Source organism: Pongo abelii, chromosome 21 (genome assembly GCF_028885655.2).
Source record: "Pongo abelii isolate AG06213 chromosome 21, NHGRI_mPonAbe1-v2.0_pri, whole genome shotgun sequence".
Classification (NCBI taxonomy): domain Eukaryota; kingdom Metazoa; phylum Chordata; class Mammalia; order Primates; family Hominidae; genus Pongo; species Pongo abelii.
Window position 1 is genome coordinate 45,547,477 of NC_072006.2, and position 27,002 is coordinate 45,574,478.

At 57.1% G+C, this 27,002-nt stretch overlaps 2 protein-coding genes and 1 long non-coding RNA gene across 8 annotated transcripts; 1 reads left to right on the plus strand and 2 right to left on the minus strand.

The window, feature by feature from the left end:
• Positions 1–970: 970 nt before the first annotated feature.
• LPIN3 (lipin 3) lies at positions 971–20,744 on the plus strand. Of its 6 annotated transcripts, none has more exons than XM_024238455.3 (21): positions 994–1,208; positions 5,983–6,182; positions 7,731–7,826; positions 8,798–9,066; positions 9,263–9,346; positions 9,943–10,063; positions 10,224–10,566; positions 11,985–12,084; positions 12,224–12,384; positions 12,770–12,863; positions 12,962–13,031; positions 14,808–14,900; positions 14,983–15,026; positions 16,058–16,184; positions 17,197–17,345; positions 17,518–17,604; positions 18,039–18,191; positions 18,394–18,508; positions 18,596–18,699; positions 18,876–19,069; positions 19,660–20,744. In XM_024238455.3, exons 2-20 carry the CDS (start codon positions 5,991–5,993, stop codon positions 19,018–19,020), a joined length of 2,547 nt encoding a protein of 848 aa, XP_024094223.1. In that variant the 5' UTR covers positions 994–1,208; positions 5,983–5,990; the 3' UTR covers positions 19,021–19,069; positions 19,660–20,744.
• On the minus strand, positions 5,246–6,161 carry LOC129052234 (uncharacterized). Its single transcript, XR_008517176.1, has 3 exons — positions 5,833–6,161; positions 5,490–5,574; positions 5,246–5,351 (listed from the first exon to the last, which is right to left on the minus strand). It is a non-coding gene; the product is annotated as an uncharacterized LOC129052234 (long non-coding RNA).
• EMILIN3 (elastin microfibril interfacer 3) lies at positions 20,123–27,002 on the minus strand. Its single transcript, XM_024239122.3, has 4 exons — positions 26,651–27,002; positions 25,223–25,345; positions 23,801–24,024; positions 20,123–23,214 (listed from the first exon to the last, which is right to left on the minus strand). Exons 1-4 carry the CDS (start codon positions 26,815–26,817, stop codon positions 21,428–21,430), a joined length of 2,301 nt encoding a protein of 766 aa, XP_024094890.2. The 5' UTR covers positions 26,818–27,002; the 3' UTR covers positions 20,123–21,427.

Sequence of the window (27,002 nt, forward strand, 5' to 3'; positions counted from 1 at the left end):
TGAGTCAGAATAATGGCAGCTACCTCTCCTCCTCACCGCCCAGTCGTTTCTAAGCCTGGCTCGTCGCCGTTGCTGCTTCGCCAAGCCTTTCGCCGGTGCCCTCTCTCTTTTAGAACAAATTACTTCATCTCCAGGCCCTTCTCAGAGCAGCTTCTTTGCAGCGGCCATAGGGCGTCGGAAAGGTCTTTGGTCCAGGAAAGCTACGAGCCACAGATCCAAGAGGAAAAAGCCGTTCCCGGCCCGGGCCTTACCCAAGGCACGAGAGTAAATGGACCTTCCGCGTGCCTCGGCGCACCTGAGCTCACCTGTCCGCTCCTGCAGTGCCTGCAGCCAGGGAGGGAGCGTGGCTGGGCGAGAAGACTGATCACCGCCTGCCCCCTGCTGGCCAGTGGCAGTATTGAGCCCGCTGCCGCTCGACCAGAACGTCCCAGGGATGGAATGAAGGAGCGGGCATTTATGGAGCGCCTGCTGTTTGTCAGGCGATGTACTGATAAGCGCTGGAGTGTAAGGATGCACATGACCTGCTCTCAGAGTTCAAATTTAAATGAAGCGATATACATTAATCAAGTAGTCATTCAAGCAAATATGAAATTACAACTGTGGGCTATGCGAACAGATGACGCGAGGGGCCTGTCCAGTCTGGGAGATACGGGTGCGTTCAGGAAAAGCTGTCCCCAGGAGGGGACGTTTGAGCGCCAGGAGCCGCGCAAAGTCATTTCATGTCATCTCTAAAATCCTGCAAGGCGGCTTTCCCCCTTTGACAAAACAGGAAATGGGATCAAATTGAGGAAGGAATTCACCCAAGATCACACAGCAAGCTGGAAGCAAATCTGGGAGGAGCTAGGTCCGCCCCATTCCGAAATCCACACTTTTCTGGAGGTGGTGCAGGCGGTGGCACAGGGACTTGGGGCGGGGTCTGGTGGGCGGGGCATGAAGTCTGGCCCCGCCCCCGCCTCAGAGGCCAAAGGGCGCCCTGGGCGGGGATCGGAGCAGGGGCGGGGTCTTTCCAGGGAGTGGAGCCTGGGCAGATTGGGGCCTGTGGAGGCCGCACTAGGATCGTAGAAGGAGTGGAGCCGTGATCTCACCCTGTCTTAGAGGACGCGGAAGCGCCAAGTGAGTGAGGGCCGAAGACACTCACCTGTGGATCCTGTGCACGCAGGTAGAGGCGGCGGCTCTGAGTCCAGGAGCTCCAGTGGGCAGCTCCCCAGGTAGGGCCCAACTCGGGGGGAGAAGAGATGACCCTCTCCCCTCCCGCCCTGCCCATCTGTCCTGCCATCCTACATTCCTTCCTTCCTGTCCGCGGGCCTAGGTCCACCCCTAGCTATAAGATGGGGACGCAGGGGTGGAGGGACTGGCCTCATTTTGTCCCTCTCTCCCTGGCCCAGCGGCTGCAGGCCCCCTGGACACCCAGAACGTAGAGTCTGGAGAGGAGACGTCGAAACCTCCCAGGGGAGGCTGGCCCAGCTTTACCCCAGCCTGACTGTGTGACCTTGAGGAGGACAGCCACTTTCTCTGGTACCCAGTGTCCTCAGTTGCAAAACAGTGACTGGCCCTTGCCCTGCTTGCCCTGAGACTGGGCAGGTCAGATGCTGTAGCTGCTGGGGGCTGGGGTGGCACTTTCTCTCTACTGGGGCACTAGGAGTGCTTACTCTCCTGCTCCCTCTGGTCCTCGGTGGAGAGCCACACCCTTCATTCACCCAAATCTGGGAGCCCCGAGGGCTGAGAGCCCAGTCCTAGGGCAGCTTGCTCTGCCTTCCCTGTGCTAGAGTTGTAGTCTAGCCTGGAAGGCCTGTGAACATCCCCAAGGTAGGGTGTGAGGCCTACGTGGAGCGCACATGCTCGTTTTGCAAATAGTGGTGCCACCATTGTGCACGGCCTTGAGTGCCAAGTTAAGAAGTCCAAACTCCGCTGGGCGTGGTGGCTCACGCCTGTAATCCCAGCACTTTGGAGGCTGAGGCGGGTGGATCATGAGGTCAGGAGATCGAGACCATCCTAACACGGTGAAACCCCGTCTCCACTAAAAATACAAAAAATTAGCCGGGCGTGGTGGCACACACCTGTAGTCCCAGCTACTCGGGAGGCTGAGGCAAGAGAATTGCTTGAACCCGGGAGGCGGAGCTTACAGTGAGCCAAAATCGCGCCACAGCACTCCAGCCTGGGTGACAGGGCGAGACTCCATCTCAAATAAATAAATAAATAAAAGAAGTCCAAACTCTCAACTGCTGGCAGGGGCAGTTCATCAGAGTATGACCTGCAGTGCCCACAGGACCAGCCTGCATGAGTGGGGCTGTCATGATGCTGCTGCTGATAGGTGTACATACAGGCTTTTATTGCATTCCAGGGCTTTACACAAAGTCATTAGTTACTCACACTCGCCTGATGTTATTCCCATTTTGGAGGCTGAGACTGAGGGTCAGAGAGATGAAGTCACTTGCCCATGGTCACAGCTAGCAAATGGCAGAGTGGGGATCAGCACCAGATAATCTGGTGCCTTTTCTCCTAATGTCCTGTGGCCACCCGTGATCTGGGCATCTGGTTATAAAGTCTCAACCTAGGACAGCTGGAAAAAGGAGGGGCTGGATGAGCAGGAAATTGGGCGAGAAGGTTCAGAGGGCTAGGGAGGGAGGGAGGGGTAGTGACTAGTCCTAAGGGGTATTCGGCTTCCTTGGAAGGTGTGAGGAGTGAAGTGGCTGATTTTAGACATGTTAGTTTGTGGGTGGAGGGTGATAGAGGGGAGCCAAGCAGAGCTCTCCTCTGTCTGGAAATGAACAAGGAGGTAGAGCTGGGTCCTGGGAAAAGGGGGTGCCTAAGGGATAGGTGAAGACAGAGGCGGGCTCACAGGAGGCCCCCAAAATGCTGAGCAGGTAGATGTGGGGGGCTCACTGGAAGCCCCCAACATGCTGAGCAGGCAGATGTGGGGGGCTCACAGAAGGCCCCCAAAATGCTGGGGGACATCCATTGGTGAAGTGGGGGGAACAGAGAGAGGAGAGAATTCTGGACTCCCGTGACATTAGAGCTGAGATGGGTCTAAAAAACTGAGGCCTTGGTTCACAGAAGGGGAAACTGAGGCCAGCCAGTTACTTGCCTGAGAATACTCCAGGGCTGGATCTGAGTAGGACCCTGGGTGCCATCTCTGCTATTCGGCCCTTTCTACTGGATCAGTGGTTCTCAGCTGGGGGCAATTTTGTCCCCCAGGAGACATTTAAAAATGTTTGGAGACAATTTCGCTGTCACAACCTGGAGCTGCGGGGGATGAAGTGCTACTGGCATCTAATGGGCAGAGGCCAGGGATGCTGCTAAATATCCTACAGTGCACCCACCCACCCCCCAGCAAAGAATTATCTGGCCCCAAAGGGCAGTAATGCCGAAGCTGACAAACTGCACTAGGGCTTAATAGGGCAGAAAGCTCAGGCTTGGACCTCCAGCTGGATGGACCTTTGCCCCAACCCCGGCTCTGCCCCTCCCCATGCTTGCTCCTTAATTCCTGGAAGCCTCTGGAGTCCTCTCTGCTTTTCCTGGGCACGGTAGTTTAGAGGTCTGCCCACCAAGTGTCTGTCACCAGTCTGTCTCCCCAGACCTATATTCAGAGTTTGGCATTAGGTAGGGAGAAACCAAAGTGGAAATGTCCCATCTAGCACATGGCAGGTGCCTTGCAGATAAACTTGATTTGAGTGACATGTTAGGGGTCCAAGGAGTTTCATTTCATCCCATTTTCACTTTGGCAATTCTAATTGTGTCTTATGTTTGTGACGCTCTGGCATAGACTGAAAGAATCCACTGCTTCATCCGATGTCCTAGGATGGGCAGGATGTGGCATTATCTGAGAAATGCTGTGGAGGTGGGGGTCTTGTTGTTTAGGCTCTTCCAAGAGTAGACTGTGGACTGGGAACACAAAAGCAGTTCCTTTCAAACACATGAAAGGCTGCAGGAATCACCTGGGGATCCTGTTAAGATGCAGATGCTAGGCCAGGTGCAATGGCTCACGCCTATAGTCCCAGCACTTTGGTAGGCCAAGGTGCGAGGATCACTTGAGTCCAGGAGTTTGAGACCAACATGGGCAACATAGCAAGACCCTGTCTCTACAAAAGAAATTTAAAAATTAGCCAGGTATGGTGGTACATGCCTGTAGTCCCAGCTACTCAGGAGGCTGAGGCAGGAGGATCACTTGAGCCTGGGAGGTTGAGGCCACAGTGAGTCATTTTGGTGCTACTGCACACCAGCCTGGGTGACAGAGTGAGATCCTGTCTCAAAAAAAAAAAAAAAAAAGAAAAGAAAAGAAAAATATGCAGATGCTGATTCAGTAGGGCTGAGTTGGGCCTAAGTTTCTGTTTCTAACAAGCTCCCAGGTGATGCTGATGCTGATGTTTGTTGCTGGTGCACACCACATTTTGAGTGCAAGGCATTGCAGGGCTGTGCAGAAGTGGCCATGGGCCATGCAGCCAACTCTCGGGTGGTTTGGAAGCATGGAGTGGAAGGAGACCGTGCTCTAGAGTCAGGAGAGCTGGATATGAGTCTTTACTCCCTCTCTCCCCTCCCTATACCCCTTCCATGGCCTGTCGGCTTAGAAGAGCTTGAATAGTTTCCTCACCTACAAAGTCACTTAACCTTGGGTAAGCCACTTATCTTCTTTGCTAAGTGGTCATGCATGGCAGGCTGTCCTCCAGGGGTTCTGACCCAGGGTCTGAGAGAAGAAAGTGCCCTGTAGAGGTGGGACAGTCCGGGTCTTGGCAGGCAGAGGGGCGGCAGGCCACTGGCCTGGCCAGGAGGGCAGGGTGATCACCTGAAGCTGCTGGGGCAGGCACTGTGCCAGCTTGGAGGAGGCTCTCATCATAGCCCTGTTTTTTCTCTGAGGCCGCCTCAGCCTCCTGCTTTGGGCTTACCCAACCCTGTCTGGTGTGGGAAAGCTGGAGAGACTGGTCTGACTGGGGGAGGGAGCGGCTTCAGTGGGCTGAGGCCAGCCCAAGGCCTGATTGTGGGTCTGAGCACCTAGCCAGCTCAGCCCTGGTCTGAGGAGCTGGGGTTAGGGTTGAAATTGGGGTCTGAGAACTATAGCCTGGACACCGTTGGCGTCAGGCTGTGCATGGACAGGCTTCCCACCAGGGAAACTGGGAAGGAATTTGTAGTTTGGGGCCTTAAGCCCCCAGCTATAGGGGATGCTCTGCCTTGAGCATCTGACCCCAGGAATGGGGCTGAACAGAGCCTTGAGTACCTGGGTGCTCCCACCCTTGGTCCCCCATAAGTCAGCTACAATCGCCCAGCAAGACACCTTCCAACTCACAGGACCAGGAGATAGCAAGACAGCTGAGCCCATTTCTCAGATGGAAAAGTGGAGGCTCCTTCCTTCCCACTTCCTGGGAAAAGAAGAGCACTCATTAGCACAGTCACCCATTATCCAGCAGGGCCCTGGGCCTGCTATCTAATGAGGCTGCCCCCTCTTCCTACCCCCTCCTGTTTTCACAGTTGGACCATCCCAGTAGAACCACACAAACCTGGGTTCAGATCTCAGGTTCCCTCCTTCATAGTTTTGGGGCTCTGGGCAGGTCACTCCACCTCTCTGAGCCTCTGCTGGCTCATCTGTAAACAGGAATAATGACACCCGCTCAGCCAGCCCCACAGGGTTGTTGTGAAGATGAAATGAGCCGTACCCACGGAACACTGCGGTCATTATCATTAGTCATGGCATTTAGAGGCACAAGGCAACTGGGTATTGTTTTACCTTGTGCCCTATTTTACAGATGTGGAGATTGGCACTTGGAGAAGGAGGCGGCTGCCCAAGGGTCCCTTAGCAGGGCAGTGGGCAAGCTGGGGTTAGACCCATGTCTACAGGTGTACCTTCCATCGCACGGCTGCTGCCATCTATGCGAAGGCGCTCCAAGGCGTGATGCAAATGTAAACTTGGGGGTCTGAGTGGTCAGGCTGCAGGAGCTTCTTGTGGAGGAGCTGGAGCAGACCTTTGTGCAAGCCACTGCCTTTCTTTGCCAGCACCAGCCATGAACTACGTGGGGCAGCTGGCGGAGACGGTGTTTGGGACGGTGAAGGAGCTGTACTGGGGCCTGAACCCAGCCACGCTGAGCGGCGGCATTGACGTGCTGGTGGTGAAGCAGGTGGACGGCTCGTTCCAGTGCTCACCCTTCCACGTGCGTTTTGGCAAGCTGGGCGTCCTGCGGTCACGGGAGAAGGTGGTGAGTGCTCAGGCTGGCTGAGGTGGCTACTGCAGAGTGGGCTTTTTAAGCTGGGGCAGCCACTACAGTCCCAGGGCAGGACCTGGGGCCTCCCTTAGGTGGGGATCTGTCCTCTGGACAGGCTTCCCTTCGTTTGTACTTTCTTTGAAGGTTTTTGAGTTGATTTGGGGGTTTTGGTCTGGGAGGGTTCACAGTTAGTTTCTCATGGAAACAGACCAGTAGGGCTCATCCCAGTGCTGGGGCCGTCAGACCTGGCTCAGCTTACTAAGACCTTACCTGTGTGTTCTTGGTAAGTCACTTCATGCCTCTGAGCCCAGTTACTTCACCTGCACAAATGGATATGATTTTATCTGCCTAATGATGCTGGTGGGACAAGTCAATAGCAACTGATAATACTGTCCCAGGGCCAGCTATGTGGGAAATACTCAAATGTTAGTTTCTCTCTCTTAATAAATCCACTTGAGGCTAGGCATGGTGGCTCACGCCTATAATCCCAGCACTTTGGGAGGCCAACGCTGGTGGATCACCTGAGGTCAGGAGTTTGAGACCAGCCTGGCCCACATGGTGAAACCCAGTCTCTACTAAAAATAAAAAAATTAGCCGGGTGTGGTGGTGGGCACCTGTAATCCCAGCCACTCCGGAGGCTGAGGCAGGAGAATCGCTTGAATCCGGGGGGCAGAGACTTCAGTGAGCCAAGATTGTGCCATTGCACTCTAGCCTGGATGACAAGAGCGAAACTCCGTCTCAATAAAAATAAATAAATAAATAAATAAATAAATCCATTCCACCTTCACTGGGCTCAGGCAAGCACAGCAGAGATTTTTGTTAGCAGCAAGGTCTAGGGTGTGAATCACAATTCACACTGAGGCAACTGTGACGTTTCCAGGATCCTAATAGAAAAGTGTAGCCTGTGGGAAACAGTGTATCTAAGAGGCTAGTAGCTTGGGTTGTAGACTCAGCCTTTTTGGCTTCATAGGCTCACTTGCTGTGAGGCTGCCTCCTAACGAATTACTCAAATCTCCAAAGCCTCAGTTTCCTCATCTATAAAGTGGAGGTAATGATAGGAGCTACTGCAAGGGGTTGCAAAGATTAAATGAGATAATCTATAGAAAACACTCCACAAAGGGCCAGGACACCGAAATTCCCACCACTGTTCATGCAGTCAATAACCTGGGGGCTGGGGACACAGTGATCACAAGAGAGATCGCGTCCCTATTCTTGTGGATGTGAGAGAGGGAAGAACTTGGAAACCAGGCAATACACAAGAAGACTGAGACAGTGACAAGTACAATGAGGCTCAGACAGTGGGGCAGTGTGAGTGAGGGAGAGATGGGTACAGAGCTCAGTGAAGGCCTCTCTGAGGAAGCAGAGATGCAGCAGAGCCCCCCTTCATGGGGAGCAGCCAGGCACTTGAGGTCCGGAGGGAAGGAACCCCAGCAAGTACGGTGTTTGGGGCAGCAAGGAGCCACTGGAGGACCAGCCAGGAGGCCTGTGGTCAGAAGCATGGGCGTGAGGGCCCATGTCCCTGCCACCGCTTTCCATTTGCAGGTAGACATTGAGATCAATGGGGAGCCTGTGGACTTGCACATGAAGCTTGGGGACAGCGGGGAGGCCTTCTTTGTTCAGGAGCTGGAAAGCAATGACGTGAGTCTGCCCTCCTAACAGCACCTGCCCCACTCACCCCTTTCCTGTGCCTCTTCTGGGCAGAGCCTTGGGATTTGTCATCATCCTTGCCCTTCCCTGGGAGCACCCCACCAGCAGAGGTCTGAGGCAGGGGTATCAGTTGGGGCTGGCCTCTGGCACACATGATATGCTGTGGGGGCCCAGAGGAAGGGGCCAGGGTACCAGCTGACTCTATTTACTGGGAAGTTGGGGACGGTTTCTCAGAAGACTGGACCCCAGAGCTGGGCCCCTGCGGGATGAAAAGGAGGCCTTCCCCAGGCAGCTTGGAGAGGAGGTGGGAGCTGAAGAAAGGGGCTGGGAAGTATAACATCTGGCTTGTCCTGGGTCTGGTGCCAGCTCCGTGCGGCTGAAACCTAGAAGTGTGTAAGTGGTGGGTGTTCGCACAGGGGAGGCAGGGCCCAGCAGAAGCCAGCAGAGGAGTTGAAACAGAACTTGAAAAACTTTGAGTCCCTACTGTATGCCAGACACTGTGCAATAGACTCAGATGACGGGTGACCTCTGCCTTCAAAGAAAGTTCCAGACTGGTCTGGGAGCTAGACATGTAAACAATGGATGATGAATTGTTTGGTCATTGCAGTGAGGGATGTTGGAATTGGGAGAGGGATAGCCAAGGCTCCTTCCTGGAGGAGGAGACATCTGGCTGAATCTTAAAGCAGAAGTAGATGTCTGCTGTCATAGACTTGGGTAGAAGAGGAGATCAGAGGCTGATGCCAAGATCTCTGCCTGGCCTGCCAGGGTGGCAGGTGGCTCTGTTGGGGAGCTCTGAGGCCAGCAGTGGCTACAGGGCCAGGCTGGTGCCTCCACACCTGTTTTCCTGACCCTAAATGAGCTCACTCCAGGGCTGGGACCCAGGCAAGGCTCAAGATGACTGTGTGGTGAGCGCAGCCCCACTAGGGTCAGCCCCCCACCTCAGTTCTTGGTCTGTTTCACAGGAACACGTGCCTCCCGGCCTGTGCACCTCACCCATCCCTTGGGGGGGTCTGTCTGGCTTCCCCTCGGACTCCCAGCTGGGCACTGCCAGTGAGCCTGAGGGCCTCGTCATGGCAGGCATGGCCTCCACTGGGCGGAGGAAGAGGCGTCACAGGAGGAAACCCAAGCAGAAGGAGGATGCAGTGGCAAATGATTCTAGTCCAGAGGAACTGGAGGCAGGCGCTGAGAGTGAGCTGTCTCTGCCGGAAAAGCTGAGGCCAGAGCCCCCAGGGTAAGGACCAAGGGACTTGAACCCCAGTTTGGGGGTTCAAGTGCTGTTTCCTCTGCTCATGCTGTGTAAGTTTGGGCAAGGGCCTTGACCTCTCTGAGCAGTAGTTCCTTCACCTTACCAAGCCCCTGATGTCCAGGCTCTATTCCTGCCTGGGGCATCCTGCCCGATCAGTGACCATTTCCTTGTGGCCCCTCAGCAGTGTCCAGTTGGAAGAGAAGTCTTCACCACAGCCCAAAGACATCTACCCCTACTCGGATGGCGAGTGGCCCCCCCAGGCCAGGTGAGAGTCCAGGTGGGCTGCAGGCCAGGACTCCAGATCAAGGTCTGAGGTTTCCATTTGCATTTTTCCTGATGACTAATGACACAGAACCCATTTAATGTGTTTACCAGCCATTCGTATTTTTTGTTTGTAAAGAGTTCAAGTCTTTTATTGATTTTTTAAATTGTGGTAAAATATACATAAGATAAATTTACCATTTTAACTGTTTCAAAGTGTATACAGTTCAGTGGCATTAAGTACATTCAGTGTTGAATGACCATCACCACTATCTAGTTCCAGAACGTTCCATCCTCCAAATGGAAACCCTATGCCCATTAGGCAATCCAGCTACAACTTTGCCATCTTCTTTTTTTTTCCTTTCCTTCCTTCCTTCCTTCCTCCCTCCCATCCTTCTTCTTACTGGATTGTCTTCTTCTTGTTGATTAGTATAAGTTATTCATATATTTATATACTCTTTAGATCTTTACATATTCCTTATATATTCTGGATTCAACACAGGCATAAATATAGGTTGCACATATTTTTTTCCCTGGCTGGGGTGGGCAGCAGCGGGGATGGGTAGGCAGGCTCAAGGCCTCTGAATATGTCTCCTGCAGCCTCTCAGCAGGTGAGCTAACATCCCCTAAGAGCGACTCGGAGCTGGAGGTGCGGACCCCGGAGCCCAGTACCCTGAGAGCCGAGTCCCACATGCAGTGGGCCTGGGGGAGGCTGCCTAAGGTGGGTCCCTCTGTATCAACCCCAGGCCCTGCCTTTCAGGGGCTCTGTGGCCCCCATGGGTCAGGGATGGAGGGACTGAAACTCGGGCCACCGCCCCCAAAGCTTTGTGGGGCATGGGCCTTGCCCTGGCCCACATCTTCCTCCATTTGTTCCACTGAAGGTGGCCAGAGCTGAGCGGCCCGAGTCCTCAATGGTCCTTGAAGGCAGAGCTGGGGCAACCTCTCCTCCTTGGGGAGGACCCAGCACTCCCTCTACCTCTGTGGCTGGCGACGTGGACCCTTTGGGACTCCCAATCCAGCAAACAGATGCTGGTGCTGACCTTCAGCCTGACACAGAGGATCCCACTCTAGTGGGTCCCCCTCTCCACACCCCAGAGACAGAGGAAACCAGGACTCAGAGCTCTGAGGACATGGGCCTCCCTCCTGCCTCCAAGTCATGGAGCTGGGCCACTCTGGAGGGTCCAGTTTCCACCGGGCAGCCAGAGAGGGTCTCCAGGGGGAAAGGTGAGTGACGCTGGGTGTCTCCCACTGCCTCCTTGGCCTCGCTCTGTCCCCTGGGTGGGTGCTGGAACTTCAAGTACATTTCGAGCACCTGCTGTGTGCCAGGTGCTGTTCTTGGCACCAGCCTCATGAGGCTCACAGTGCAGTGTGGGAGACAGATGCTGCGTGTGTGGAAGGGCGTGCCACAGGCATAGTCATTGGTTGGAATGGGAGCTGTTTAAACCAGGTGGTCAGAGAAGGCCCCTCCGAGAAGGTGATGTTGGAGCTGAGACATGGATAATGAAGAGTCAGCCAAGTGAGGCGCAGGGGAAGGGAATTCTAGGCAGAGGAAACAGTATGTGCCAGGGATGTAAGGCTGGAGAGAAGTTTCATGTCCAGAAATTGAAAGCAGCTGGCATGCCTTGAGCGAGAAGTGGAAGACGGTCGGGATAGGAAGTCGGGGAGATGAGCAGACTCAGATGGCTCCAGCTCACAAGCTCAGGTTTATCAAAAAGTGCTAGGAAAGCACGAGACCTGTGCCATCCAAATCGGTAGCCACTGGCTATATGTGGCTATTTCAAATCAAATTAGGGACAGCATGGTGGCTCATGCCTGTAATCCCAGCACTTTGGAAGGCTGAGGTGGGAAGATTGCTTGAGGAGTTCAAGATCAAGCCTGGGCAATGTAGTGAGAACCCATCTCTACAAAAAAAAAAAAAATTTTTTTTTTTTAACTAGCCAGGCACGGTGGCATGTGCCTGTAGTCCCGACTACTGATGAGGCTGAGGCAGGAGGGTCACTTGAGCCCAGGAGTTCGAGGCTGCAGTGAGCTATGATCATACCACTGCACTCCAGCCTGGGTGACAGATAAATAAAAATTAAAAATTAAAATTAAATTAATTGCAATTAAAATATAAAATTCCATTTCTTTTTTTTGAGACGGAGTCTCGCTCTGTCACCCAGGCTGCAGTGCAGTGGTGCGACCTCGGCTCACTGCAACCTCCGTCTCCCGGGTTCAAGTGATTCTCCTTCCTCAGCCTCCTGAGTAGCTGGGACTACAGGCATATGCCACCACGCCCAGCTAATTTTTGTATTTTTAGTAGAGATGGGGTTTCACCATGTTGGCCAGGATGGTCTCGATCCCCTGACTTTGTGATCCACCCGCCTCAGCCTCCCAAAGTGCTGGGATTACAGGTGTGAGCCACCACGCCCGGCCTAGAATTCCATTTCTCTGTCACACTGTGATCACATTTCAAGTGTGCTCAATAGCCACATGTGGCTAGCAGCTAATGTATCAGACAGTGCAGACATGGGACATTTGTATCACTGCAGAAGGTACTGCTGGGCAGCACTGCCTTAGAGAATTCAGAGTCAGAGGGCACTTAACTGTCCACACTGCTGAGCACATGTCAGTTCTACATATATCCTCTCTTCAACCCTCAGGCTCCCCAAAGAGAAGCCAGCACCTGGGCCCCAGTGACATCTACCTGGACGACTTGCCCTCCCTGGACTCTGAGAATGCAGCGCTTTACTTCCCCCAAAGGTGCCTGGGTTCTGGATGCCAGGGTGTCTTGAGTCTGGGCTCCTGGGGCCAAGGGTCCACTATCAAGGGCCTGGGAGGAGGGAGGACCCATCTCCCACCCTCCTCGTATTCTTGTCATTGTTGGCCCCTTTGCCCGCAGTGAGTCTGGGCTGGGGGCCAGAAGATGGAGTGAACCCAGCAGTCAGAAGTCCCTGAGGGACCCCAACCCTGAACATGAACCTGAACCCACTCTGGACACAGTGGATACAATAGCACTGTCCCTCTGTGGCGGACTGGCTGACAGCCGGGACATCTCCCTAGGTATGTTCGACTATGGCCAAGCCCTTTTGAGGACTGGTGCTGTGCCCAGAGGATGGGGAGGGCAGGGAGGACCGTGAGGGTGGGGCAGTAGAGGTGGGAGGCTGGGCTTCCCTGCAGCTGTCTGCCCTGTGCAGCCCACACTCCGCCAGCAGGGGCTGGACCTTCCCAAGTCCCCATGAAGCAAAACGCTTGACGCTAAGTTGTGAGTTATCCTGTGAATCCTGGGGTGGGAACAGGTGTAAAAACCACAGGTAGGGAGGAGCACTGCCAGGTTACAAAGCCAACCGACAGGAGGTGAGCAGCAGAGTGGGGAGCACCAGAGGGCTGGGGCAGCGGGTCACATGGGATGTGCCAGCCTCACCCCTCACTCTGCCTCTGTGCCCAGAGAAATTCAACCAGCACAGCGTCTCTTACCAGGACCTCACCAAAAACCCCGGACTTTTGGATGACCCAAACCTAGTGGTGAAAATCAATGGAAAGTAAGTCCCACAGCTGGGGCTGCTGGCGGCCGGAGAGTCAGTTCCCTCTTCACAACCCTGCAGCTGCTGCAGCCTGATGCCCTGTTCTGTCTCTCTAGGCATTATAACTGGGCTGTGGCTGCCCCCGTGATCCTCTCCCTGCAAGCCTTCCAGAAAAACTTGCCCAAGGTAATGGTTAGAGCACCATTGCCCCTGCTGGGGAAGGTAGCCATAGACTCAGGGCAGGGAGACCCTTGGCAAGGAAGTGAAGGGTGAACAGAGATGGGCCTGGGGGCCAGGGGCTGGCTGGCTGCAAGACTCACTCTGGGAGAGGCGACACAGGTCCCTGAAGCCTTGCCCCACCCTTCCCTGGTTTCCTGGCCATGGCTGAATCCTGTTGTATTGAAACTTGACTTCAGAGGAGCTCAGGACAAACCAGAGGGGAAGAAAAATCCAACAGATGCTTACACAAGGACATGTTATTTAGCAGGAGGCCTTTGCATCTGAAATATGGGGAAGCCTTTGTATCTGAAATATGGGGTTTGGGAAATGGAAGTTGCACCCTTCACCTTGCCTGAAGACTATTCCTCCAGGCTGGGCTGAAGGGTGCTTACTTTCTTTATCTGCACACGTTTCTTGAGTACCTACTATGTCCCAGGCCTAGGCTGGGGACAGTCATGAATAAACAAAACAAAATTATCCCTGCTCTCGAAGGAAGACGAAGTTAACCAAAGACTCACCCAGATGAATATAATTCAGCCCTGAGTGCTGGGAAGGACAGGTGTGTAGTGCTTGCAGAGCCTACAGCAAGGGGGTTTGATAAGCAAGTGCCCGCTGTGCAGAGATTGAAGGATGGATGGGCCTTGAGCTGGCCAGGGGTGGGGAACAGCATGTATGATGCCCAGAGAGGGAAAGGAATGAGGGTATGCCTAGCCTCTTTACTCTTCCCAGAACTTCTTCCCTGGTCTTCCCAGCCACCTTCCCCTACTCGTAGAGGATGGTGCCCTCCTGGGCAGTGCCAGCCTGTGCCAACCTGTACCTGCCCCTCTGGGAGCAATCCAAGGCACCACACTGACCTGGCATGGCCTATTGTTCTTGGCTTGCCCAAAGAGCATCACTAACAGATGTTGACAGCTGTCACTGCCATTGGATGACAGCTTCATCCTCTGGCTGGTACAGGGTCTGAGGTAGGACCCAGAGTCTGTGGGAAGGAAAAGGGTCCCTTCCCTGCTTGGATCTCCTCACCTTACCCAGACAGACCCACCGCTTGAGGCCCCTGAGAGACCCCTGCCCCCAGCCTGTTCCCAGCTCAAGGGGCCCCCCTGGCTGTTCCCAGCCCAAGCCCACATCCTCCTGACTTGGGTCTGTAGGATGCTGGTGTGTCCCCAAGATGGGCCTTGGCCTGGGCTCTGCCTGGGGTTATCTATAATAGCGTAGATCTAATCAACATTTTTTCACGAGGTCAACTTGCCCCAACCAGATAGTTATGGTAACATACAGAAAAGGGGGCTGTTCGTGGAATAGGATCACCGACCTTAGGAGGTTGCCTGGGGCAGTCTTGGAGGTTGAGGGGAGTACCGGCTAAAGATTGTTCTCCCTGCTGTCACTTGGTCACAGCATAGGGAGTATCAGATCTTGAGAAACTCCCAAAGCATTGCTTTTAACTACTGTAGTAGAGGAATGGATCCACAAGATTTGGAGGCCAGGCTGAGGCTGGGTTAGAGCTAGGGATCAGGGCTAGGGGCAGGAATAGCCCTTGGTCTTTTGAGCATAGCTCACCCGAGTCATTGCTTGGAATCCCAGGATGGAGGTGAGCACACTTCCTTGGCTTCCAGATGTTGACAGCACCTTGCCCTAGGGTTGGCCCAGACTCTGGGCTCATGTGTGGAGGGTCCCAAGAACAATGTAAGGTAGGAGGTTTATGTGGTGCAGGAAACACTGCCATGGCTTTCATCTGCCCCACAGAGCACCATGGACAAGCTGGAGAGGGAGAAGATGCCCCGGAAGGGCGGGCGATGGTGGTTTTCCTGGCGACGCAGGGACTTCCTGGCCGAGGAGGTGGGTAGTCACAGTCGAGGGGCAGGGCCAGGGCCAGCACAGGGCAGGAGGTGGGATTCACTAATAGATGTTCTTTCCACAGTGCAGTGCCCAGAGGGAGAAGACTGCAGCCAAGGAGCAGCAGGGGTGAGTGAGACCCCCTATCGGGGCTCTGCAGTGGGAGCCTGGGAAAGATGGCCCTGGGTCGGGGGGCGGCAGGGAGGAGCCAGCACCCTGTCTCCAGCTGTGGGTTTTTTTTTTTTTTTGTCATTCCCCAAGCACCAAGCACTTCTTTTTTTGTTGTTTTTGTTTGTTTTTGAGACAGTCTGGCTCTGTCACCCAGGCTGGAGTGCAGTGGTACGATCTTGGCTCACTGCAACCTCCACCTCCCAGGTTCAAGAGATTTTCCTGCCTCAGCCTCCTGAGTAGCTGGGATTACAGGCGCCCGCCACCACACCTGGCTAATTTTGTATTTTTAGTGAGACGGGGTTTCACCCTGTTGGTCAGGCATGTCTTGAACTCCTGACCTCAGGTGATCCACCCACCTTGGCATCCCAAAGTGTTGGGATTACAGGCGTGAGCCACCGCAAGCACTTCTATACCTTTTCTTTCTGAGAAATGGCCCCATTTTACAGATGGGAAAAATGAGGCCTAGAGACACATTTCCTGGCCCACAACCAGGAAATGGCAGAGCTGGCACAGGTCCTCAGGCTCCTGCCCCAGACAAGGGGATCCCTATTAAGGAGGGGCAGGGCCTCTCGCAGCCCAAATAAGCCAGCTGACTTTGTTTCCTTTTTCCACATCTGAAGTGACCCAGCTGCCTACGGCTGGGTGGAGAGCAGCTAAGGATGGCCTGACTGAAACCAAAGCAGGTGGGGTTGGGAATAAGCCCAGAGATACACTTTAGGTATTTCAGGTAAATATCTCCAAGGCAGACACTGAGGGCTGGCAGCCCTGGGTCTCGGCACCCTCTGCTGTCACTTAGCTGGGTGGAGACTGCCAGCCTGCACCCCTGTGTCTGCCACCACTCCAAATGGGTTGCATCTAGAGGGAGGGATCACTGATACCCTGGGTAGGCCCTGGCATGGTGCGGACAGGTCCAGCCTCCTCTTGGCATCTCCCGGGAGTGAAGGCCCTTTGGCTGGAGGAGATGGCCTGAGAGCCAGTGTGGTCCACAGGGAGAAGACAGAAGTCCTGAGCAGTGATGATGATGCCCCAGACAGCCCTGTGATCCTCGAAATCCCCTCCTTGCTACCCTCCACTCCTACCTACAAGAAGTCCCTCCGCCTCTCCTCCGATCAGATCGTAAGTGTGGGTTGTCTGTGTGGAGCTTGGGGAGGGGCTGAGCTAATTCTGTCTTACAGTCCCTCAGGACCCGGCTAAGAAATGGCTCCAGGGAGCCACATGTTCACCAAAGGCCAGAATCTATCCCCTTGGGAGCCTCCCTGATGGCCTCCACTTGAATACCTCAAAGGGCAGGGTGCTCACTTCTTCTCATGCCAGCCCATTTGTCTGTCAGACACCGGGAAAGCTGTCTCTTAGGTCCTCCTAAGATATCAATCTGTAGTGAGCCAGCAGGCTCTAGGTCAGCCCTTGGAAACAACACTAAAAAGAATCAGATAATGATGACAGCCCCTCAGATTCTGGCAACCCTTGGCCCCAAGTCACATCTTCTCTAAGCTCAGTAACTGGTGGCTCCTGGAATGAGAACATATTTTCTTCATGGTTGTGGCTCCATGGTCCGGGAGGTGTCCAGGAGGGGCTGACCAGCCAGTACAAAGCAGCTGCCATCTGTCTGGTACCCTGGAGCTCACACTCAACTCAGGGCTTTGGTGGGAAGCGGCCCTGATCCTTCCCTATGGACCAAGTATAGGGTTAGGCCTCTCCTTAGGACAATGTTGACTCAGGTACCCTGGCCCCAAGGAGGGGCTTCCTATGGAGATCCCCACAGGACCCCCATCTATGGAGGGGGGTGTCTCCCTGCCAACAGCAGCCCCAGCCTTGGGGCTGGCCTGGGAATCCTGGGCAGGGAGTCATGGATGCAGCTTTGTCTGTGAGTTACATCTCAAAGGGCAGTGAAGGGAGGCTAGGGCTCCTGTGGCCTGCACTGGACAGGGCCCTGATCAGCATGGCCACCCTCTGCCCGCACGGATGTATCTGTGCGTGGCTATCTCTGATGAATCCAAGAAGGGTCTCTGAGCTAGGAGGAAGAGGAGAATGAGAGACCCAAGGGGATCAGAGGCCACGGCGTAAGGGGAGAGGTAGGCAGTGCCTGGCTGTCATCAATCACAACACACCCCCCTTTGTCTGGCCTCAGCGGCGCCTGAACCTGCAAGAAGGTGCCAATGATGTGGTCTTCAGTGTGACCACTCAGTACCAGGGCACCTGCCGCTGCAAGGCCACCATCTACCTGTGGAAATGGGACGACAAGGTGGTCATCTCTGACATCGATGGCACCATCACCAAGTGAGGCCCACCTGGCTGTGGGAAGGGGAGGGAGAGGGGTTGTGGACTCGCCTCCCTCTGTGCTGGGTGTGGTGGGGAGTGAGAGGAGCCCTCCCTTCCTGGTGGGCCATCCTGGGGCTGGAGCTGGGCCACGTGGAGCTGCCTTGGAGTAACCCTTCCTCTCTCACTCTAGGTCGGATGCTCTGGGCCATATCCTGCCCCAGCTGGGGAAAGACTGGACACACCACGGCATCACCAGTCTCTATCACAAAATCCACCTGTGAGTGCCTGGGCTGGTGCTGGGGCTGAGGCGAGGGCCCCAGCTCTAGAGAGGGAGTGACAGGACAGGACATCTTGGGGACCAGCAGGGCCCACAAGGGAGGCCGCCAGGGCAGGTGCCTGGAGTGCTGAGACCTCTCTATTGGCCTGCAGTTCTGCGAAAGGCTTATCCCCTGGGGCTGTGTTCTAGGATCAGGGCCCATCTACTGGCCTGAGGCCGGAGGGGAGGCGCTCTCCATCCTGGTCCACCCAGGCCTCAGGACTCTGTGCACCGTCCAGCTGAGTCCACTGCCTGGCCGTTCTCTTCAAGTCCCCTCCCTGCAAAGGTTGGAACATCAGAGTCCCACAGTTGGGCTAGGCAGGCTAAAGCTGGGGAAACAGATGGGGGCTGGCTGGTCTCTGATGGCTCTATGCCACCCTGTCCCCCACTCTCAGAAATGGGTACAAGTTCCTGTACTGCTCAGCGCGGGCCATTGGCATGGCGGACCTCACCAAGGGGTACCTGCAGTGGGTGAGCGAGGGGGGCTGTAGCCTCCCCAAGGGCCCCATCCTTCTGTCTCCCAGCAGCCTCTTCTCTGCCCTCCACAGGTAACCACCCCTACACATACAAGCCCATGGCCCCCTGGTGGGGAGAGGCAGGCCCACTGCCAGGCCAGCCTTAGCAGGCTGGCATTAAGCTCTCAGGTGGCAAGGAGGGTGGGGTCAGACCCCCCGTCACCTGAGCCTGCCATCCCCTCTGGTTTCTTCCCTACTTTGGCCCCCTTCCCTGCTGTGGTTCTGGCCACCCCAGAGAGGTGATTGAGAAGAAACCAGAGGTGTTCAAGGTCGCCTGCCTGAGTGACATCCAGCAGCTGTTTCTGCCCCACGGACAGCCCTTCTATGCTGCCTTTGGGAACAGGCCCAACGTGAGTGTGTCCCCTCCCCTCTGCTAAGCCACCTCTCCCCAGCTGCCTGCAGGCCTCCGTTCCATGGGCCCCTCCTGTCTTCCACAGGATGTCTTTGCCTACCGGCAGGTGGGCCTCCCTGAGTCACGCATCTTCACAGTCAACCCCCAGGGAGAGCTCATCCAGGAGCTCATAAAGAACCACAAATCCACGTGAGGCCAAACCCTGTCACGTTCCCCATGCCCTGCCACGTCCCCCTGCCCCGGCTTCTCCCTGGGCCCCAATTTTACCTCTTACCGGGGAGTCTGTCCCTTACTCTGGGTTCCCATGGCCGAGGCCGTCGTTTGGTGGCAGCTCAGGCTCAGTGCTGGCCCCCTTCTGCCTGTAGGTATGAGCGGCTTGGTGAGGTGGTCGAGCTCCTCTTCCCACCTGTGGCCCGTGGCCCCAGCACAGACCTGGTCAACCCTGAATACAGTAACTTCTGCTACTGGCGGGAGCCACTGCCTGCTGTGGACCTTGATACCCTGGACTGAACCTGCCCTGGCTGGCTCCTCCTCCCTGGCCCGGCCCGGGACTGACTAGGTGTCCTGGGGTATAGGAGGGTGGGAATTGGAGTGTCATGGGGCAAACCCACTGAAGGGGAAGGAGGGGGCTGCAGGTTGGTTGGCAGCTAGAGATACTCCCCCATCTTCCCCGTCCTATTTTTGCCAGCTAAGCTGCAGCTGCTCCAGGCGTCAGTGTGGCACTGGCCTGGGGCAATTAGCTTGTCATCTGGGCCCTTGCAGGGTTCTCTCTTTTTTTTTTTTTTTTTTTCTGAGACAGGGTCTTGCTCTGTTGCCCAGGCTGGAGTGCAGTGGCATGATCTCTCGGCTCACTGCAACCTCTGCCTCCCAGGTTCAAGCGATTCACCTGCCTCAGCCTCCCAAGTAGCTGGGATTACAGGTGTGTACCACCACGCCTGGCTAATTTTCGTGTTTTTAGTAGAGATGGGTTTTCACCATGTTGGCCAGGCTGGTCTCAAACTCCTGACCTCAAGTGATTTGCCCACCTCAGCCTCCCAAAGTGCTGGGATTACAGGCATGAGCTACCGTGCCGGGCCTCCTTGCAGGGTTTTCTATGCCTTTGATATCTGTCTCCCTGTCAACCTGGGACCTTGCTGTAACTCTTGATAGGACAGGGAGAAGAGGGAGGCCCTACCGAGGCTCGAGGCTTCAGTGAAGGATTAGTGACAGCAGTGGGAGTGTGGTACAGCCTCTGCAAGGACACAGTGTTCTCCCCGCCCCTTGCCTGGGAGCCAGGACTGTACCCTCTGAAGCCAGACATCACTGCCAACATATCCCCCTTGCTGGTGCCCTGGCATCTCAGCACATGACACACACCCACACCTGCAGGCTGAGAGAGTGTGGTTCCAGCTTGGCCTGCTCCCCGTCCAGCTGCTGCCGCTGCCTCTCCAGACCTCCCTTAAGGACAGTCCCAAACTCAGCTGGGGCAGGTGTTGGCCTGACAGTCCTCCCCCAGCCTCTGCTGGCCAGCTTGGTGCTCACAGCTGCTGGGTAAGCTCTTGCCTAAGGAGAGGTGGGAAGCAGGGCTGATGCCCCAGCAACCTCTCCTCCCACTGTCTTTGAAGAAAGTAGCTTTAGACTGGCTAAAAGCTTTAATCCAGAGCCTACCCTACTCTGATAGTACCAGAGTGGAGGGCAGAATACCAAATGTCCAGGAACCAAAGGCAGGGCTGTGGGGACCTGAAGAGCAGCACAGTGGGGCCCGTGCTGCTGTGGGGGAAACTGAGGCTGGGAGCCTCAGCAGAGACCGGTGTCAGAGTCTCTGGGAACTGCATAGGCCTGAGGAACATGCATTTTCAAGTTGTCCATTGATGGTTTTGTACCTGAATTTCTCACCTTTTGTGAACATCCTGGGAGGGTGGGGGTTTTGCAGGGGTGTTAAAAGCAAGGCTTGGAGCCCCTTTCCTCCAGCTGGGGGCTCCTTCTCAGGGCCTGGCCTCATTCGGGCCACTTTGTAAAGAAATGCCCTGACCTCGCAGGAAGGATTTCCCCACCCGCAAGTGGAAGGAAGAGGACAGTGTGGGCACCAGAGGGCCCGGAAACATCTTAGGGGAAGGAAAGGAAAAGGATAAATTTGGAGTGGGGGGGGGTCTCTAAACAGATTGCCTGGATTCCATTCTTTCCTGGGGCTCTACAGCTGCCTAAGCCCTCACCTTGGGGCAGGATCAAAGGGAATAAAGAGAACTCTTGGCTGAGTCTTTGTGCTTCTGTTCTGTCCTGAAGGACACGTGAGGAGCCAGAAACATCTGGCAGCCTCTGGTCCTTAGTCCAGATACAGCATCCGTGAAGCTGCCAGGTGTGAGGAGAGTTCCAGTGGGCATCACCTTCCTGCACAAACCTAGTCCTGATGGCTGCGAAGAGAAGCCGAGGGGACAAGGAACAGAAGCCACCAAGGGCTGTGGACTGTTGCTTGTGGGCACAGGGCAATGCGGACAGGCCACTGGCTGTGGGCCTGTAGGTCTCTGCAGTTGCTGACGCTGGTGCTGACTGCCTGCAGGGTCCTCTCAAGGCCTTACATACGGGCACTGATCAAGGCCAGTTGGCCACAGCAGCTGCCCCTGCCAGCCACGCTCAGGCCCTGCAGCTGGCTGCCCAGACACTGATTTGCAGAGAGTGGAATGTGAAATCTCTCAAGTCCACCCTGGCCTTCAAGCACGACATCCTTGCCTTGACCGCTGTCCGGAACTGTCCAGTTTGTGCAGCACTGCGCATGGGTTTTGGTGGCTGGGATAGCCACATGGAGGATTCCCTCAGTGGCCTCCTTAGTGCCATTTGGGCTAGCCAGGGAAGGCTGGAAGGCGCTGCTGGATAAGGCTGGGCTCTGGGGTGATGTTCCCCGAGTTGGTGGGATCTAGGGGTTGGGTCCTGGCCAGCCTGTCTAGTTGGCTTGCCCTGGCCGTGCCTGCTCAGCCAGCTGGGCCTGGCAGTCCAGTAGGTCATCCCGGAGGCGGGCAATGTCCTGCGTGTGCTGGGCCAGTGTACGATTCAGCTGGTCCACATGGCTCCACAGGCCCTCTCTGGGCCTCAGTGGCTCAGTGGGCAAGCTGTCCAGGCCCGCAGCCAGCAGGCCCAGCCTCCTGCACGCACCCTCCACTTGTGCCAACCGCTGGTCAAAGTGTCCCACTGTGTGCTGAAGTTTCTGGGCTGTGTCCTGGCAGCGGCTCAGCCCACTGGCCACCTTGGCCACACCAGCCTTGAGTTGCTCCAGCTCCCCACGCAGGTTCAGGACCTGCCTGTGGCCAGCCTGAAGCCTGGAGCCTTGGCTGCTGACCTGCTCCTGGATGGCCTGGACTTCGGCTTCCACCTTGCGTTCCCGCTCATCCAGGGACGTGTTGGCAGCCAAGAAGGCATCAGAGTACTGGCTGACAGAGTCACTGAGGCCTGTGAGCGACTTGCTCACTGAGTTCAGATTGACCTTGAGCAGAGTGATCTCGCCTTGGAGTGAGCTGCCCGTCCCTTCTGCCAGCTGTCCCTGGACCTCGGCCACAGTGCCATTGAGCTGCTGGAGCAGTGCTGTGTGGCTGGCCACCTGGCGTAGGAGGGCCTCGCTCTGGCTCTGCCAGGCCTTCACCTCTGCCACGAGGTTGTCCAGGATGGCTGAGGTGGTGCTCGGGGTGCATGAAGTCTCCAGTGAGACCAACCGTTGCTCTAGCACGGCCAGCTCTGTCTGCACGAGGGGCCGAGTTGACCTGCCCGGAGAGGTGCCGTCATGGCTTAGCTCCCCAGCCAATGTTGCTAGGCGCTCCTCGAGGCTCTGCACGCGCTCTTCCAGCATGGTCCCAAAGCCGCCCACTCCCCACCCCCCCATCTCCAACCTCAGACAGCATCCCCTTGCTCCACCCTCTGTCCCATTGAGCGTCTCCAGACCCTCAAGCAGCCCGTCCACACCTCCCTCAAGCATGGCAGCAGAGAGCCTCGTAAGCTCATCCCCGGCCGGGGCACCGGGGCCCCTTTGGGTCTCGGTGACTGCCTGCAGGGCCCTCTCAAGGCCATCCATACGGGCGTTGATCAAGGCTAGTTGGCCACAGCAGCTGCCCCCGCCAGCCACGCTCAGGCCCTGCAGCTGGCTGCCCAGCTGTGACAGCTCCTGGCGCAGGGCCAGCTCCCGGCCATCAAGGCTCTGGTGCAGCCTCCGGCTGGCGGCCTGACCCTCCTCACATTGCCGCCGTACCTCCTGCACCCGCAGGTCACACTCACTCTGGACGCCTTGCAGCTTCTGCTCGAAGCCATCCAGCAGGCTCCCCCAGAGTCGGTGCAGCCGTCGGTCCACGTACTCCTCCAGCAGGGCCAGGGAGGTGAGTGGCGATGGTGGGGCTTCCCGCAGCCGCTGCAGGTGGGCCTCATGGCCGAGTGCCAGCCCATGCACCTTGTCTAGAAGCTGCACCTTGGTCCGAAGAGTGTTGCTCACCTCTGTTACCTTGCTTAGGATCTCGTCTAAGGGAGGTGTTAGTGGCCCTCTGGCTCTGTCTCCTGGGCCCACAAGCCCCTCAGGGATGACCCCAAAGCCCACAGGGACAGCAGGAGCCCTGGGGCCACCAGTCATCCTGTTGGGATCCTCGGGGCTGGCCACCAGGCCACTGAGGGTACCATAAGTTTGAGCCAGGCGCTGGACATCACCCTCCAGGCGTTCCAGCCGCTCACCAAACAGCCCTGGGCCTTTTCTTCCTGGGAAAGAGAAGAGAGCCCCAGGGGCATCACTGGCCTCACCCTCTCAGCTTGTCACAATGCCAGGCCACCCAAGAGACTTTCTGTTCTTTTTTTTTTTTTTTTTGAGACAGAGTCTTGCTCAGTCGCCCAGGCTGGAGTGCAGTGGTGCGATCTTGGCTCACTGCAAGCTCCGCCTCCTGGGTTCATGCCATTCTCCTGCCTCAGCCTCCCGAGCAGCTGGGACTACAGGCGCCCACCACCACGCCCGGCTAATTTTTTTTGTATTTTTAGTAGAGATGGGGTTTCACCATGTTAGCCAGGATGGTCTCAATCTCCTGACCTCGTGATCCACCCGCCTCGGCCTCCCAAAGTGCTGGGATTACAGGCGTGAGCCACCGCGCCCAGCCGAGACTTTCTGTTCTAAGCCTACCTTCTCACTGGGCATAACTCTCTCAGCTTTATGGTGGGGTGAAGGTGGGGCTTGGGGCTTGCCCCTCCCCATCCATGCCAGAGCTCAGCCAGCCTGGGATCAGTCCCCTCCCTGTCCCTGCCACTGAGCCCAAGAAACCCAATCACCTTGGAGGGTCTCCTTGGGCAGACTCACCGTGAGGGCTGGGGGCTGCTCTGCTGTAGGAAGGGGGCCTGGGGCCTGGGTCCAGCTGCCCCGAAGGAATCTGAGGCTCAGGCTCCAGCTGGGGTGGGGCAGGCCCATGGTCCGTGAGGTGCTCAGGGCAGCGTTCCCCAGTGAAGCTGGGACAGCAACGCCAGGCGAGGTCTGTCACTGTCTTGTAGCCAACCTTGTATTTGGGTCTGAGTACTGTGCGGTACCTGGGCCAGGGAGGGCAAGAGAGCGGGATCCTGCACCTGAGGGCTGTGCTCCTCCCCCTAGCTGGCACTCAGGGCTGCCCTCAGACACTTGCATAAGGCTGGGTATCTCCCCACCTCCATATCACCCACAGAGCTTTACTTTTTCTGTGCTTAAGGTGACAGGGGTGGGGTAAGGGCAGGCCTTCCTGAAGCTCACAGTCATGTTAGGGAAGGATGCAGGTAGAAGTCCCACCCATCCTGGTAGCTTAGAGAGAAGCAGGAATTTTGCCCCATCACTCCCAAGACCACTTGGACCCCCTCTAGCTCATGCTGCCATGAGAAATTCCACTCAGGCTGCAGTAGCACCTGGGAGAATTCAGACACAGCCCCAGCCCTCCCTGTGGGCTGGGAGGGGCACTGCCCTGGAGCTGGCGCTGGCAGCCCCCTCACTGCCCTGGGGGCCACTCTTGGCTCCCACCTGCTCCCCTTAGTTCTTTCCACTCCTCTCTAGCCTGCTCCGGGACCTCGGCTCCGGTCAGAGAGGCAGATGGATGGGTACCTCTGATTGTGAGCAGGGAAGGGAAGGTCTGGGGTACAGGCAGGCTCGCGAGGGTCCATGCCCTCACCTGTTCAGCCACGTACCTGTTCACCCACTGACACACTAGAGACAACAGGTTTGTTTCCACACACACACATGAACCTCTCCAGGTACAGAGCTGTGCATCCCATGTGCATGCAGCCCCACAGGTCCTCACATGCAGCCCTGCTGCTCCGGCTTCCTCTCCCTGCCCCATGGCCTGCCTCCTTGTGGTCACCACAGTCCTCCCTGGGCCTGCCAGGCCCCCCTGTGGCATCAGCCATTGCCTAAGGGGCCCTCTGCTCCCTCCTCTCCCCTCACCTTCTGCCTCTGTCACTTCCTCCTAGCTTTGTGCTGCCTCTGCCCCCAGAACCCTCCCCTTGTCCCTCTGTGGTTCCTGGGCTCCAACCCAAGCCTGCCCCTGTCTGTGCGGGTGATGCTCTGCTGCAAGCCCAAATCCCTGGGGTCCTCCTTGGCACCCTCTTTTCTGGGGCCGCCTTCTACTCTGGCCTGTGTTGGGGCTCAGGTGGGCTCTCTGGAGTCCAAGAAGCCCCTTGTGGAGTTGGCAGCTGCTCTCAGCTGAAGGCAGGACTGGCGCTTGTGCCAGGGGATTCCAAGTGTGTAGGTGAGGAGTGCACTTACGTGACTGTCCCGGGGCACTTGGACCCCCATCCACACTGCCGGTATTCAGCCTTTACGTAGCTCTCCGCTCCCTCCTGTAGGATGCAGGTCACATTCCTGTGCACCACATAGGCACAGAGGGCCCTACAGAAGAAAACGGCACCCCTGGAATATCTGGCTGAGCGAGGCCCACAGAGGCGCCTACCCTCCCACCTCCATCTGTGGGCCTCAGCAGGGCTCCAAACCCCCATGTCTCTTCTGTCCTCTGTGTCCCTGGGAGCCAACGCCCTTGGTCTGGGGTCCAGTCCTGCTGCTGGTCTCTGATTCCAGCCTCCCTGATGGGTGGCCCCTGGGCTAAGCACTATTTGGAACCAAGAGCCTGATGTGGCTGCCCCTCCCTGCGTGGGGAAGAGGCCAGCCCGGATTCTCCCTCAAGTGCCCTGCCACACCCCCCATCCTTGGCTGATTCCAAACTCCTTATCTTGGCATTCAAGGCTTCGGAGTCCCCACTCAGTGACTCCTTTGAGAGCACCACGTCTTGCCCTTCCTCCCTGCCTGGCTCGCGGGGAAATCCACCTCTCCTCGTAGTTTTGCAGCCCTTGCCTTTGGTCCTGTTCCCTTACTCTCAGAGCAGTTTTTGTACCACCTCCTCCAGGAGGCTCGCTGTGATGTACCCAGGCCCACTGAGTGTGGGTACTCTTCCTCCTACAACAGCTCTCAAATTCAGCTAGAATTCAAGTTCAGCCAGCACCCCAGGCAGAGCCTCCAGCCCACTTAACTGAGGCCAGTTCGCAAGCCACTGCCCACGAAACACCAGAAGCTGAGGCGGGGGCAGCAGGCTCCTTGATGAGCCACAAGGGCTGAGGAGGTGGCTGCCTGGCATAAGCCGACCACTGTGGACGGCTGTGCCACAGCACAGGCCCAGAGCCAGGAGCCCGCACTGGCTCTGCAGCCCGGCCACGCTGGGGCTCCCATGGGGTTGCTGGGGCCAGGCTGACTGCGAGAGGGCAGCGGCCGCCCCGATGCGCAGCTCCATCTCCTACCTGGCCGGGCCAGGGGAGAGAGGGGAGGCCCGGGGCGGGGGAGCCCCGCGTGCTCAGCGCGCGGACCGCCCTTCCTCCTCTCCCTCCACCTGGTCCGCTCGCCCGGAATCTGCACACAGCGCAGCTGGAAAATGTTACTTCGCTGGAAAGGTTTCCGCGGGCACTGCCAGGATCCCAAGCCGCCGCGCCAGGCCCCCTCGGTTCCTTTTTCCTCGCCAGCCCCGCAATCTCCTGGAGCGTGAGGCGCCCGCCTGGGCAGGTGCTCGGCCCAGGGCGCCGCCCCCTCTGTGCAGCGGCCTCGGGGTGCCCGGAGCCTCGACGCCCCCCGCGGGTGCGGGCAGGTGGGAGCGGCGGCGCGCGCGGGCCCATCTCTCCCTCTTCCCGCCCGCCGCCCGCCCGCGCTTACTTGTGCGGCCCCGGGCGCAGCCGCGGGCGCCATCCCGTCGTGTAGAGACTGTAGCGGGAGGCACCGGGCGGCGCGGGCCGCGCCAGGAGCGGGGTGCCCCTGGCCTGCGCCCCCGAGAGCAGCGCCGCGACGGCGCACAGCCAGACGAGCAGGCGGCGGCGGCCCATCGCGGCCCCCGCGCCTCTGCCCGGCCCCGCGCGGTGCCCCCCGCCGGGTGTCCGCCTGCAGCGCCGCTCCGCCCCCGCCGCTGGTCGGCCCGGGTCCGGCCCCGAGGGTCCCGGGGTCCCCTTCGGCCCCCCGAGCTCGCTGGCCCGGCCGCCTGGCGCTTCGCGGCGGCTGCGTCCCGCGGAGT

Bases quoted from the DNA above. Each gene is read 5' to 3' on its own strand.
- LPIN3 (XM_009233585.4), top strand. From the start codon at position 5,991: ATGAACTACGTGGGGCAGCTGGCGGAGACGGTGTTTGGGACGGTGAAG. The intron at 12,385-12,769 runs GTATGTTCGACT...CTCTGTGCCCAG, and splicing joins CAGCCGGGACATCTCCCTAG to AGAAATTCAACCAGCACAGC. The intron at 18,192-18,393 runs GTAACCACCCCT...TGGCCACCCCAG, and splicing joins CTCTTCTCTGCCCTCCACAG to AGAGGTGATTGAGAAGAAAC.
- EMILIN3 (XM_024239122.3), bottom strand. From the start codon at position 26,817: ATGGGCCGCCGCCGCCTGCTCGTCTGGCTGTGCGCCGTCGCGGCGCTG. The intron at 25,346-26,650 runs GTAAGCGCGGGC...TTTCTTCTGTAG, and splicing joins CTGCGCCCGGGGCCGCACAA to GGCCCTCTGTGCCTATGTGG. The intron at 24,025-25,222 runs GTAAGTGCACTC...TCCCTGGCCCAG, and splicing joins AAGTGCCCCGGGACAGTCAC to GTACCGCACAGTACTCAGAC.